The following is a 14688-nucleotide window of genomic DNA, read 5'->3' as shown; positions in this document are numbered from 1 at the left end:
CAAATCAACATCGCAGTGCTGGCATTCGGCTGTGCATAGAGGGTTCCGAAGCCAGATAGACGTGAAGACAAGTAAGGAGGCGTTGTTAGGAAAGACGGCCCGTGGTGATTAGCCAGCAGCGAGCAAGTAACGACGCCGATGCCAGAGAACTGCGAGGTGGCGGGTGCAGGTGTGAGGCGGCGGTGGCAAGGGTGTCGAGCTTCTCACAGCCGAAAAAGGAGCGACGACTCACGGGCGATCTGGGCCTCTCGATCGTGTATTTGGGCCAGCTGTCAAAGGCAGTGCGCGGCGGCACCCACACCGCGGTGCCACCGCGGCTTGCACCACCACCACCGTGACTCGGCGGTGAGGATGAGGACGGCGCGAGCGGAGAGGAAGGCATACCGTGAGCCCGGGTAGCCACGAAGTCGATGTCCGCGTACTCCGTGGGCGGCTCGTGAGGACCCGTCAGTGGGGGCGAGCCCACCACGGCGCGGCAGCCCGACCGCGACAGCGACCGGCTGAATGTGGACTGCGTGCTCGGCGGCAGGCTCAGCTCAGCGTACGTCAGATCTTCCGCGCGCTGGTCGCCGAGAGCAGGAACAGGGGAGGGACAGAAAGGGGTCAGGGAGAAAGAGATAGGGAGAGAAGAATAGAGGAGGGACAGATATAGTTGCGGAAGAGGCAAAGAATAAAGAAGAAAAAGTATAGACAGGATAGCCAGCAATACGGCTGAGGAGCGCGACTTGCGACTTGCGGCGCACGTTCATGGCTAATTTGATCGAATGGCTGGCTCACAGAAGCGCTTTCAGTAAGAGCTTAATACTAAGCGTCAAGCACGAATAATCCTTTCCAGCTCGAAATACAACACTGGAACTTATCGTTAGCGTATCGTTCTGAGCGTAATTCCCTCTTCTACAACACGGGGCACTCGTGAAGAGTTCAGAAGAGGTTGGTATGAAGGCTGCTGAAAAGGCTCTGTTTACTTTAACCTGGACGATGTTCCGCAGTACTCATTTCATTAGAAACGATAACAAACAATACGTACAGACGAGGTATTGGTGACACAAAATGTGGCATGGTACCTCGAGCTACAGGTGCTACCGAGCGCTACTTGACTTGGTTTTCTGCTTCTGTTGTTTGGGGTCAACTCAGAAATACGCAATACGGTAACAGTTCACTATTTATTATATATTTAGTTGAGCTGAATACTTGTCTAAAACGAAGAGTCCGTGCTTTTTTATGAACTATTTGAACAATTTGTACTTTTTTTAAGTGTTTGAGAAATTCGCAGAGTGGATGAACATTCAGCACAAGGAAATGATGGAGGCTGTGTTACCAATTTTATTCAGGTCAAATAGGGGTAAGGTATACGTAGTTGCGTCTTTTCTTATTAGTGATCTGATTTTCTAGTATATTCTATTTGAATTCTTTGCTGTTCACCGTATCACAGCGACAACTATTTTAAAGAAGGAGCTCGTACGGTGGAACAGCTGCCCGCCTAGTCTACTAGACTAACCATGCATGTAGCAATATCGTCCCTACCACTGTGCGAATAGTAAATACAAATACAATATTCAATAACAAACTATTAACAAACGTGTCATTAAGTGCAGTAATAGTTGAAGAGTAGGTGAATTACCTGCTTTGTCATATAGCAGTTGGCAGATAACGTGGGTGTAAAACTCTCTGGATACTTCTTCTCAGCTCCGTTTTCGTAAGACGGAACTCGGTCCGTGATATGCGTTTCCACGTACTTCATTTCAATATCTGAGTAGTCCGAACCTGAAACTGAACATAAGGAGTAATTTCAAGCTACATGTCAACAGCAAGCACACCAGAACAAGTACACAAAAGGTAATGTATTCAATCGTAAGACGGTTGAACCTGCACTGCTGTAGAACTAGTGAACCACGTTGAAGAGGCCAATGGGCTGTTACATGGTTCGATATTTGGACAAACATGGTTGGCTTAGCAATAAGCATTTGTTCAACATTGCTGGGGACGTGGAAAGAGTGTCACACATTAGATGTGTCGCATGTGTGCGATTGAGAAATACCCGCAAACATTCTCACATAACAAGGGAGCATTGCTAAAAAAAAGTTCAATGGCAATGGAAGAGTAATTTTCATAGAAACAATACGACAACTGGTAATAATTATCGACCACTAGATAAAAAATGGGACAATAAAACAGAATGTTTCTGTTACTTCCAGTGAAAAGCCGTGAAACTTAGCTAGTGAGCATGAGGCTTTTCTCTGCTTGTAGTAGTACTTAACGTTTTTTTTTGTGGTTTTACGCTCAATAAAATAAATCATAGAGCCACATAGAAGTAATTTACGTGTCTGAAGCCTAATTTATAATATATTGTACAAGTTTTAAGGTTTTTAAGATTGCGAAAATAGAGTTTCGGCGAAACACATACATACCAAAACGTTTCGAGTGACCTTCTTACTTGCGTTCGACTTCACAGCATAATGAATATTATTGAGGTGGTGCACGCTTTACAGTCATTTGGAATTAATGAGGCGGTATTGAATGGGCCTGGAGTAAAGCATGATTTCAGGCAGCGTGCAGCAAAGAGACAATCGTCTGCCGTGACGCATGTGTCTATGCACGTGTCTATGCAAAAACTATGCCTTACAACAAGTGCTACCTGTGCGGAACACTCTTGAAATCCTCACCATGTTCTTTAGTTCTTCCTTTTCTTCCGCTTTTAACACGCGCATTTACATCGGTTCTTGACTGCAGCGGCTAAACTGCGCATTGGATGATAGAAGAGGCCCGTCTATCGGCCACGACGGCGTTTTGCGTCTCACTGATTACCGGAGGCTTTTTGACATTGCCTAGGGGAAGGTATAGAGCCTCGTACTGTAATAGATAAGACATCGGCCGACCAGGCCGAATAAGATTTTAAAAAAATAGATAAATGCATGCTTAGTAGATGCCGGGATCTTGGTTCATACCAGTTAATCCATTTGTCTTAGATTTAAACAAACAACATTGTGCTTCCGCGGCAAGGTCACGTATGAAGCTTGCAGAAAATATCGGAAAGGTGATGAGCGCGTGCTGCCTTAGCTTCTGAGTATCATTGATCGCACAAGGTGGAAAGACGTTTCACAGGATGTACACCTTATTGGCTATATATCGGTTCAGTCCAGAGAAGGGGCTTGGCGTCCCAGAATTATACGCCGATCTCCTGTAATTTCTGCTGATATTGCACACTGATGTCAACGTTCACATACACGTACACATTCAGAAGCTAGGTGTGTTTGCCTTGAGGCCATAAGGTGAAACACAGAAGTAGAAGAACTTACCGATTCCAAGATTTCTCGGTGGAATAATATCGGGGCATTTGTCTTCAACTTCCGTAATGTCTACAATCTCTTTCTTTAGGGGTGTGTGCGACCTATAAAGGAAGGACGAGATAATGGCCGCGTTAGTTTTGACTGTAAACTATGACAAAAACGAATTTCTTGAACTCTAATAGAAGCCGTACTTTTTCCCACTCAGCAACCAATCGCGCCGTTTCTTTCACGAAACATGCTTTCTGAACATCGGCGAGCTGTAAGGGCTGCAATATGGACAAATGCGTCACCTTCTGCTAAAAAGGCATTTTAATTCTTCGCTCTATGTCACAAACTCGTCGTTTCCCTATTTTATGGAGGTCCACATTTGCCGCACTTTCTACAAGATGAATTTAGGAATCAGCAATGAATTCGCTCCTTTGAACACCGTGTGCAGAATTTAAAAAGTTTGATTCATCGTATTCAAGCTATTCAAATCGTGACGTGTTTAACTTTTATATTATTCAGACGATAGTGCACAACCTTGGTCACGACAAAGATAAGAAAGCTGTACGTCTAATGAGATTTTGTTGCAGTACATATCCTGTGACCAATGCGCCCACAATGTGCTGTCATATGTAGTTAAGCCGTTTTTTCGCGTTCCCTTAGTGTTCTTGGTATTACTGGTTATTTCACGAAGTCAGCACTGTCACTCCAAGAAGCCGCCAAATTCGAAACAACGTTTTATAGGGGCATGAATGAAAAAAAAAAAAAAAACATAATTTCCGCGGTGAACCTGCAGTTACCTTTCAGTGAAGTTTTAACTTCGTTTACCTATAACTAAAGAAATACTTCAACTTTCTGGTAATATCTGTACTCACAGACTTGATATATACCAGAACAAGCCGGCAACACTATTGGCTGAGCATGCATACATCTTCGGACGTGCGTGCGCAAAATGTCATTCTGCAGGTTTCATTGAAGACTGCCACGAAACCGTCCAAATATGGCGAGCATGACTGTCCATGCTGCTCTCGCCGAACGCTCGTGCTTCCACCTTCCTCTTATTTTTCCTCCATGTGCCACATGGCGATTTCCCGCAGTGCGCACTCTATGCACTTCTATTCTGAATCGCATTACGTGAAAAAATGCTCGGGAACAGTGCGAACTATATAAATGCATTGTCTGATCGAAATAATTCAATCCCTGATTAGCACATCTCACAGAAATCGCGAACTGAATACTAGAGTAGAAAAAAAAACGGGTCTGGGGGCATTTAAAATTTGCATAATCACATACATAATTGAAACTATGCACTTACTTGTCATCTTCTTTTCTTCTTTTGGCAGCTGTAGAAGCAACAAAAGGAAAGAAAACTTAAGCTCGTAGAAGGGTAGGGTTGCTTAGGTGCATTAGCTACTTTAAGAGAACTAGCAAAGATAATGTCAAGTTGCTTCCAGAGCGTCCTGAGGCAGCAAAAAACACAATAAATAGTTACAGAGCTAAATTAAAGGTAACATCCATCATGCACAATGGTTAGATCTTTCCCATCAACGCTGAACTTTAAATTTTACGCCTGAAATTTAAAAAAAATAGCGCTGAATAGGCATAATGGCATAATCGCCGAAGCACGCACTGCAGAACATGCATGGGAATAAGCAGGTGGCGCCATTGGCACTGAGCTACGTACAAAGCCTCCTCACCCGGTAAGAGTCGCCGTTTTGAATATTAAGAACCAAAATTTGCTAATACATGCGAATTGTGCTGCACTACTTACATACGCACGTTTATCTCGAGTATTCTTTATAAAGTGAGGAAGATGAGCATTCGTAAACGACAAGAATAGTAGCACTTTCGTTCTTTTTGTTATCTCTCGCATGGGGGCCTGAACAAGGTACCTGCTTTCCGCTTTCCAGTTTTTACTTTCATGACGACGATGATGACAATGGCGATGAGGACGAGAAGAGCAACGACGCCGACCAAGATTCCCAGCAATGGACTCGACGCCGACACCATCGCCGCCTCGCCTGGCAGGAGTCCTGATTGCGGGAGAACAGAATTAATCTAAAATTTCTACTTATGGAATTTATAGTAGCTTGATGTCCACCGACTTCTGTGCAGAAGTGCCACAAAACAAAACAACAAGCACACGCATGTCATCGAGCCGAAACTATATTTGTGCTGGGTGATGAATCTGATTGCTTCTGATAATTAAACGGAGTGAGTATAGAACAGCCGAATAAGTTCGGGAGAGAGTGCGGAATTATTTCAATGCCACAATAAAGACCATATATGGCCCTCTTGCAAAAACTATCAAAATTTGCTTTTAAATAATTATATACTAAGTACATTTAGGTATTAATCTACAAATATCCTCAAATAAATAAATAAATAAATAAATAAATAAATAAATAAATAAATAAATAAATAAATAAATAAATAAATAAATAAATAAATAAGAAAAATGATAAAACCGTCACCGCCCTTCAAACTGTACTATCGGTCCGTCTGTATGACCACTGAGCTTTATGTAGAGAGAGAGTTCTGTAATATATAGCAGACAACGCACAATTTTTATATACGCAATATAGGATAAGCGATTGATGTATCGAAACTTCTCTGAGATGACCCCAAATTTTGGCGGAAAACTGAAAACTTTTGGCAAATAAGCTTTGACATCGTATTATTGCTCGGTAATACGTCAATGTCACAAAGCGCTGACAGCGAAAACGAAAGTCATCACTCACGACGCCAGTGATCCATAATGCTACCGCAGCAAAAGCACGTAACTGGCCACCTTATGTCTGCTTTAACGTCTATAAAATGTTTAGAAGGTGTTGGCTAACCAGCGCTACAGTATATACGTCATTATATTAGGCGCTAGACCAGCAGCATCAGATTCAAAACTGTCTACAGTATATTGTTGATATTAAGATATAATCACACTGGTTGCACAGACAAAAAGGTGCCTTAGACATCTGCCGCAGTTGATGTTATGCTGACAACGGGGACTGCACCAAATGACTGTACAGTGCGCAGATAAAAGCTATAACGATCGCTATTACTACAGTGGGACATTATCTGCCTTAGGTCTTTTTTTCATGTTTGCTTTCGAAATTTTGTTTTCTTTCTAGGGAAAACACTAAAGTAGTTTTAAAAATGAGAACAGGATGTGGCCCTCAAGATGTGCAACATGATTTTAAAAAATACATATTATACATATTCGGAGTTCCTTATCTCAACCCTTCTTGGCTCGGAATGCCGCTTTTCGAGTCATAAATTTACGTATTTTGTGCACATGAACAAGCAAGAATAATCCCATTGCAGGTTTTTGTGTACATGTGAACATCGCAAATTCCTAACTGCACTGCCCTTAGTGTTTGAATAGTGATGATAACGTATTTGAAAGCTGTCTGAATACACTCTAAGCCATAAAGTTGGCCTTAGGTGGTAAGCTTCAGAGGTGCGGCGCAGAGGCCTAATAGCAGATTTTCGCAACGTGTGGACATTTCCGAAATTTCACAAAATGACAATGGTCTGCGGCACTAAGTCTTGATAAATCAAGTAATCAGGGTGGCCGAAGCTGTGATTATCCGATATGTTTCCGCGGAAGCTTTTCTCATGGTGAGATATACCTCAAGAGGCATTGTGATTTGAGAAAGGATGAACTTTTTAAATATATATTTTTGAAATATCGTTTGTAGTGTATAGTGCATGTCCGCCTTATCGACATGGTTTCCACAGCAGCAAACGACAAATACTGCTTAGCCAATAAAACAATAAAACACAAGTAAACATTCTAACTGTTGCGTTTATACAATGCATGTAGAATTGAATCGGGTAATTATAAGCCATCTTGCAGTGTGTGAAATATTTCTAGCACTATTGCGTACCAAAATAACTGGTGAAAAAACTGCGACTGACACTATAGATTTACGTGGTGTCAAAGTACAAAGCGCCTCCCGATGCGCCCACTCTATTTCATCGATCTTCAGACTAGCCGTGGTTTTCGATACTTCTGTTCACTTGATTGCTGGCACCCGGAAATTGCGCGCAACGCACTGGGATAACCATATCGCCCATCCTTGTCACGGCGCCTTACACGGTGTACAATTCTTGTAAAATGAAAGTGACGGAAAATAAACCTTGTCGATGGACATTGTCGCACACAGTCATGGTGGAAAATTGTTACATTGTAGAATTTCCTTCGAAAATGACCGACTTCAATTCCGATACATGATTACGTGCTATAAATGACAGTAACAAAAATTTCAATACGTATTCTTCTTATTATTGTAGTTTTATTTCAATTTGTTGTGCGAACTTGCGTCCTTGTGTCCTTATCACCCGGATTGAAAACTGAATCGTGCAATCTAGACAGGCAATGTTAAAAAAAGCACAAACACCGCGTTTGCACACACACACGCACACAAAGCGCAAGACGGGCAGCCTCAGTCAGACTGTCATTGCCAGACTCTCTAAACTGAAAGGCAAAGAGAAGGGGGAGAGGTGTGAAGACAAGACAAGGTTAAGCGAAGAATTGAATGGAGAGAAGTCAGTAAAGCGTACCATTGTAAGTAACAGCTGAAGGAAGAGAGTAGCTCACAAAATAAAGAAAAAATCAGCACACAGCTTCATCGCAGCAAAATTTCGCTGTGCAGGATTTTTCGGAATTAATAACTCAATTCAGAATTATTCCATAACCCTGGGTTATTGTCGCGTGCCCTAACCGATAAGCAAGAGCTTTTTATCCCTCAATGTTCTGTATTAGGCCGTGCGCGTATGGTTTACTAGTAGGAAGTGAAAGATGGCCATGGGGGTACGGAATAGCGGTAAGAAGCAGGCTGTCCAGGGTACTAGTGCAAGTAGTTAATAGGGAAAATAAAAGAAAGTAACACGTAAAGCGTAGAACAAAACGTGAATGCAACAAAACGAGCAAATCAAATTAAAAACAAAAGGTTTGGGTTCCTGCCTATGAGCTCAGTCTTGGCCGAGACCAGCGTCGAGAGGGCTAGGGGCACGGCAGTGCTGATTCCTTTCTCGTTGAGTGCGAAGACAGAGAGGCTGACGCTGGAGCCCGGCTCGAGGTCGCCCACTTCGAAGCGCGGGTCGTTTGAAACCATTCGCTCCCGAAGTCGGCTGTCGACGTACACGTCGGCCCGGAAGTGTACGGGCAGCGGCCAAGGCTGCAGCGATCGCTCGCAGCGAACGGTCAGGCTCGTGGCCGTTACGGACGGAACGCTGCAGTTCACCGGAGGATTGGGGGGCCCTGGAGCATTCATCACCAAAGCTTCGCATAAGGCATAGCGGAACTCCAGGGACCCAAATTTACAAAAGCTTTTCGTTCAGAAGTACTCCTGGCCATTTAGCGGGCAGCCTTCGCTAGTAATATGTCCAGTATCAGTGTTGACTGCGATTTTCTCTTACGAACAATTATATCGTAAGAGCTTTTTTATGAACGCGGGCCCAGATTCCCAGCACATTCCGCAACCTTTTATTTTGTTAGATATTTCGCCTGGCTCTGCTTTTATTTTGACTGGTGGAACGATATTGAGAGGTTTATTTAAATCTACCAGTCTCTTGTAAATCCGTGAACGAGAAATACATCTCAGCGTTTACGTATCTCATCAAACAATGGATATCTAATTAACTAAAAATAGACACTGCGTCGTTCCACCGTGTGTAATGGCACGTATTTCAACATCTCTGGCTACATGGGGTTAGCTGTCTCAGTGGGCTCTGTCGTATAGCGTGTAACCTTTTCTTTTTTCATTGAGCTTTTATTATTTAAAAGGTTCTTCCGGCAGTTCGTGATACGACATTTTTTTCCAACTACCTAATTACTCGCATACTAATATCTTCGTCTCTTTTGCTGAAAGTACCGCCTCTGTTGTCCTCGTACGGCTGCTATCAGTGCTGACATTGCTATGAACACTTCTTATTGGTACGCATGTCTCTGGAAACATTTATTCGACATTTATTTCCATCTTCTTACATGAACAAATAATCTCTGTGAATCCTGCGCTGTTGTCGCAGTACTAATTTATATAACACGTGTTCAGTCGAGACACCTAAATGCAGTACGGAATTGGTCTGGCAGCATAAGGCCTATCTCACTTTAACAACAGAGAAAAAACTCGAGTTGTCGGTAACTTTCAAGTCGAAATCTTTAACATTGTTCTTTCGAACACTGCAGAATGAATGTGCTAATGTACAAACCTTTTGCATTCACTTTCCTGCTAGTAGATTTTGCCTCTAAGCAAACGCTTACTCAAGTTCCTCTCTGCATTCAGTAGACACAAATTTAACGCAGTACATTTAGCATGACTGTTAATCTACTTTTCATGACGGTTGAATAGAATGGCATCTAAAGATAAGACTAGCTAGACTAAGGGACGCCACGCTTAGTGCCCCGGTGAGGCTAGACTCGCTAGAGGCTGACGGGGTGGTACTGTCAGAGCCCCTCCAGTTTTAGGACTACTACAAAGATTATAAACGCTGCAGTGGATTGTTTGTTCGACATGAAATAAGAACACCAAATAAAAATAAAACTACGAAAACAAATAAACAACAATAATATGAATGATAAACATCAACACAACAGATATAAATGAACCAGAAAAGAAATAGAACAGGGCCACAGTCTGGTCTTAATGTTGTGACAAGACGATGCATTTTTGCCCAGTCGACTTCGCACGGACAATCGCTTTTGTCGATCACTTAGTCTTTTTTTTCTGTTTAAGTCAGATATATCTGTGTATGAGTTGAGCTTAAACATCGGCCATTGACTTATAAGTTGCACAAATGGCTTGAGATGACTCTTGAATGATGTATCTTTAGCCATATGGCACAGGCTTATGTTGTAAACATGAATAGGAAGATACTTACCCGTCCATGCCGATTGTTGAAACAAAGCTCACACACATTTGGCAGTGAAATTTTACCAACTCTTTGAGAGTATAAACGGCATGTTCACCGTATGCGGGTTGGTTGTAATTGTGCAGCATACCTGGCAAGGTACACTTCCACAATCCTCGGTGTTCTGAAAAGTTAACCTCCGGTCTTGACGTTGTTATGTATGTTAAAAAAACGAGAACCCTCTCCCACTGAAGTTATATGGGGCGCTAGTCCTGCCTCGAGTGCTCCAACGACGGAAACGCCCTTGAACGGAGCTTGCAACATATAATAAAACTGTTTAGTAAGGCGACCGCTATTTAATTATTGCCTTAGGGGATTTCGTCCCAACTCTAAGGAGCTTAAATCAGCGTTCTAAAAGGCTTCAAAGACTGTACAGATAACCGCTAGCTTGGAGCTGTCCGTCGTGCGCGGATCAGCTCTAAAGAGGCCAGCCAGCCAGGAGCCTCAGTTGGTCATTAAGGCCAGCGTTTAGGGAGCCATTGGCCTCACTGCGTGAGCTGGCCATATTTCGGGCACTTTACTAAAACGAAGGGGATGCTTTGGCTGCGTGAAATCTTGGGATTAATTACCTCGTTCCTTTAATGAGACGCTTCTTCATAGCTAAGCCCGCCTAGCGTGAAAATGCAAATCAGAGAGACGCAGCGCGCATTGGCGACTGCACGCCGCCGCTCGGCCAATTAAAGTGGAAAACCCTAGTTGCCCTTTATGCCAAGTTCAGAGGAGACACTGGGACACAAAAGTTTTGCTTTACTAATGCCACGAGGTAGATCTGTCGGAGACGTCCTCCCTTTCTGGATATTGAGCCGCAGAACTCCCGAATTTCTGAAGCAACTTACTGGCTTCGCAAAAAAAAAAAAAAAAAACATCAAGAAAACGAAAAGGCGTATTCGTCGCAACGACACAATAAAGCCTCTTTCGCTGAAAGGCTATGGCTAGAGGTTAATTAGCCGACACGTGCCTGCTGGAAACAACCTTTATAACAATGCACTCTCATGCCGAAAAGGGAACGCAGACTTGTGTGGTATCGCAACCATTGAATTTAAATGTGTTCTTTTCACACGGTATCTTAATCAAAACAACTGGGACCGCTTGATGGTTTGTTTATTGTGAAGTATTTCAACGCTTAACTGACGTTTAGTTTGCGAAAATATTGAGTAAACGCATATAGGCGGTTATGCGATACAACTTGAGTTATATGAAGCGTGTGACTGTCATCAAAAAGCTGTTTCCGTTATATTTTTCCTTTTCAGTATTAAGCGCAAACAGTGGCGCTTTGTGCCTCAGGACCCTCTTCAGTTTAGGAACTCTGAAGTTCCACATCGCTCAGACAAGCGAGCTAAGCGTAAAACGTTAACGCCTGTCCTGTCTGGACAAGTTCACGCAGAAGCGGTGAAAACGGGAAAAGAAATACGCAGCGCTATTAACGAGGGAAAAGGCGCGTCTCACTTTTATGTGATTCATTATTACATGTGAAGTGTTTTCAAGTGCTCTGAAAATTTGATTAATTAATTATTTCACTAGCTTTTGACTCTTTCATACAATCTTCCACCTGTCGTGGTAGCCAGAATGGCATGACAACATGCTCCACTAAGATGAAGTCTTAACTCCGAAGCTAACTACAACAATGACGAAGGAAATAACAGTCTTCGAAAGTGCAATCCATTATTAATTTGTGTGATAAGTTCTTTTGAAGTATGACAGGTAACCAGAAATGTTGCCTGCTATAACGATATTTCACGCAAGTTTACAGCAGTAAAACTTTTCATTGTGGATGAGGGATTCACTTGAACTTCCTATTTACTTAGTTTTTATTTTTATTTATGTACCATTATTTAAATTATTTAAAATATTAAAAATCTTTATTTTTTATTGTGCACTTTACGCAGCTTGTCTGCGACGACCCAGAACTAATTACTTATTAAGGTATTGGAGAGGAGTTCATATTTATTTTTGGACAGAACAGTCTATAGCGTTGGAATTGCCTAACTTGTTTTCATATTCTCTGAAAATTGGAATAATTATTTCACTAGCTTTTGACTGTATGCTCTCTTCCACCACTCATGAAACACATAATGGCATGGCAACATGCTGAACTAAGCTCAAGTCCTAACTGTACTAAGTGCATTACCTGAAATAAACATATTTGTATGCCCGACTGTAGACACGCTAATGCACGTGAACAATCTGAACTCCTCTACTCCCCTATTTCACTCTTTATGTGCCGGGTTGCAAACTGAACCTAGTCTAGTTAATCTCCCTGCGTTATCCTCCGCGACCTAAACCTCCACTTCCTAATTAAAGTATCAAATACTGTGGTTTCTCAAGACAGACAGACAAAAAAAAACAATTGGAGAAATGAAAAGACAAAAGAGACATAACCATAGACCGATATTTTTAGTTTTGTTGATACAAATTTCCAGTTTGATCCTCCTCCTTACTCCTGTCCCTCTCTCCAGTTCCTGCTTTCTCCAGTTTATCGCGCGAGCGCACCGTCCATGCAAATATCAAAAGCGCCGCGAAGTACGCGAAAAGAGAGTGGTAACGCTTGCCCACCGGCTGGAACAATGTTGAAGACACACGGCGTCGAGCCCTGGCCCAGCGAGTTGGAAGCGATGCAAAGCAGGGCGCCGTAGTCAGCCTTGCGACGAGGCGTGTAGAAGGCCGAGCTACTGCGCGGTCCCGACTGGTTGAAGGCGACGATGTCGAGGCTTTCAAGACTGCTGTTGAAGCGCCACGTGAACCGCACGTCAGGCGGGTCAGCTTCGACGTCGCACGTGACCTTGGTGATCTCGTGCCGGGCCACGTGGTACACCGTCTTCTGCTTCTCGCGGCACTTGGGAGGGTCTGAGTGAAGGGGGGTGCAGGAAAGGTAATGGTGGCAGAAAGAAAGAGAGATAAAGAAGATAAAAGTGAGAAGTTTGTCAACTTTCCTAAGACATGCCATCTTTCTCGCACGCAAAATCAATTTTTCGTATACAGTGGCATCCCTAGCCGGAACGGTTCGTGCAAGTTTTATGAACCTGAATATTGTCTAACCAGGGTTACCGAACACGCCATAATGCAGTTATGCTTAGGAACGAGGTGTTTCGGTAGAGCTCATGCTGAAAAGGAGCCAATTGATAAAGTTGCAGCTCATGTTGATTGTGATATTAAGGGTATGTTGATCGTGATCGCATTATCCATCGTGATCACGATATTGGTCCCTGCTGGTGCTCGCTCTAGTGAGTTACAGTTGCACAGAAGTACTCTATACTTGCTATAATCATAAATGACCCGGCGTCATCGAACATAGACGACCCAATTAAAATAGTTTGCTCGAATCTTGGCGCTCCGTCTCCAAGATTACGACTTCTAAAAACGAAAAGAAAGAGAAAATCTGCTGCCGAATGGACCTGATGGCATCCTAAACTGTACACCGGATTTTTTTTTTTTTAGCGCTCTGGCGGCGTCCGCTGGCTACTAGACGTCCTCATAGAAATCCCCCATCGTGAGAAGTGGCGAAACAAAGGCAGAGTATCTTTTGAATATTTCTGTTACCTCCGTTGTTGTCTTTCCTTTTTAACTTTTGCTATTTTGTTTTACCAACGCCAGCAGTGATACCGCTTAAAAAGGAAAGCTCGGGACGAGCTTTGAGGCTCCCTTTGAACTCCGTGAATTGGATGAGCAACATGCGATAAATCTGGTGCTTGACGTAAGAGCTTTGAAGTGCCACTGTACTTGTCAGGAGGTGCTTATATTAATGCGACTATGCCTTCTCACGATAACGAAGTAAGGACACAATGGGGTTCGTTACCTGTGTGACGTAGTTGTATATTTGAAAAAAAAAAGATGTCAAGCGTTCAGGCTTCTTTGAAGAATATTCTTTGTTATGTGTAGGAACTGAGCTAAGCGTGCGGGGGAGGCTGGTGTTTTAAAGACCCGGAGTCGTTTTCTCCCATTACGGAGAGGATAGCACACTTGGAAACTTTAAGCTGACAACAATCAGTTTGACCAGTAATAAGATACTTGAAGAACGTAGTGCACAGAGGGACAAGAATTTTAAAACATGCTTAATAAAAAAAAATCTCATACAGCTGTTTGGTGGAGCAGTTGAAAGTAGCCATATGAAATTCCGAAAATACTTGGCTGTATGGAAATAAGTAGGGACGCTGGCTTTTCGGTGTGTCATGCTGCCTGCTTGGTGTTATTCATAAGAACATGCACTACACGCCACCTGACAACAAGATTAGAATTCAGCTTCTCTTTCACTTTCTCTTTGAACGCCTAAAGTGATATCCCCTGAACTAAAGCAGCACCTCGGACTTGCTAAGCATTTCTGAAAAGCATGACTCTGTGACTCGGAAATCTGCAATCAATCATTACTACGAAAAAAATTGCGTGTCTAAGACTTGTCTTATGCGGCGGCTACTTTATTTTAGGGTATGGAAGCCATTACGGCGTCCATGGAGTTTCAGGAATGAGCAAGTCAGCGACTACAAGCTACAGCAGTGCCGCGTGCTGTTTT

General features: G+C 43.0%; 1 protein-coding gene across 4 annotated transcripts in view; it reads right to left on the bottom strand.

Annotated features, from left to right (window-relative positions):
• The window catches only part of LOC119456287 (hemicentin-2), a 249404-nt gene that overhangs the window by 14304 nt on the left and 220412 nt on the right, over window positions 1-14688 (bottom strand). For 2 of the 4 annotated variants that reach the window (XM_049669698.1, XM_037717977.2), the window contains 7 exons: window positions 12738-13028; window positions 8239-8535; window positions 5165-5305; window positions 4588-4615; window positions 3297-3388; window positions 1622-1770; window positions 385-562 (listed from right to left, as the gene is read on the bottom strand). In XM_049669698.1, the coding sequence (XP_049525655.1) occupies window positions 385-562; window positions 1622-1770; window positions 3297-3388; window positions 4588-4615; window positions 5165-5305; window positions 8239-8535; window positions 12738-13028 (1176 nt within the window). Of the gene's footprint in view, window positions 1-232; window positions 563-1621; window positions 1771-3296; window positions 3389-4587; window positions 4616-5164; window positions 5306-8238; window positions 8536-12737; window positions 13029-14688 lie in introns of all 4 variants that reach the window. The other 2 variants (XM_049669699.1, XM_049669700.1) reach the window with 2 other exon arrangements.

The sequence above is a fragment of the Dermacentor silvarum genome, chromosome 6 (genome assembly GCF_013339745.2).
Source record: "Dermacentor silvarum isolate Dsil-2018 chromosome 6, BIME_Dsil_1.4, whole genome shotgun sequence".
NCBI classification, from domain to species: domain Eukaryota; kingdom Metazoa; phylum Arthropoda; class Arachnida; order Ixodida; family Ixodidae; genus Dermacentor; species Dermacentor silvarum.
Note: the sequence above shows the minus strand (reverse complement) of the source record. Positions and strands in the feature narration are given on the sequence as shown.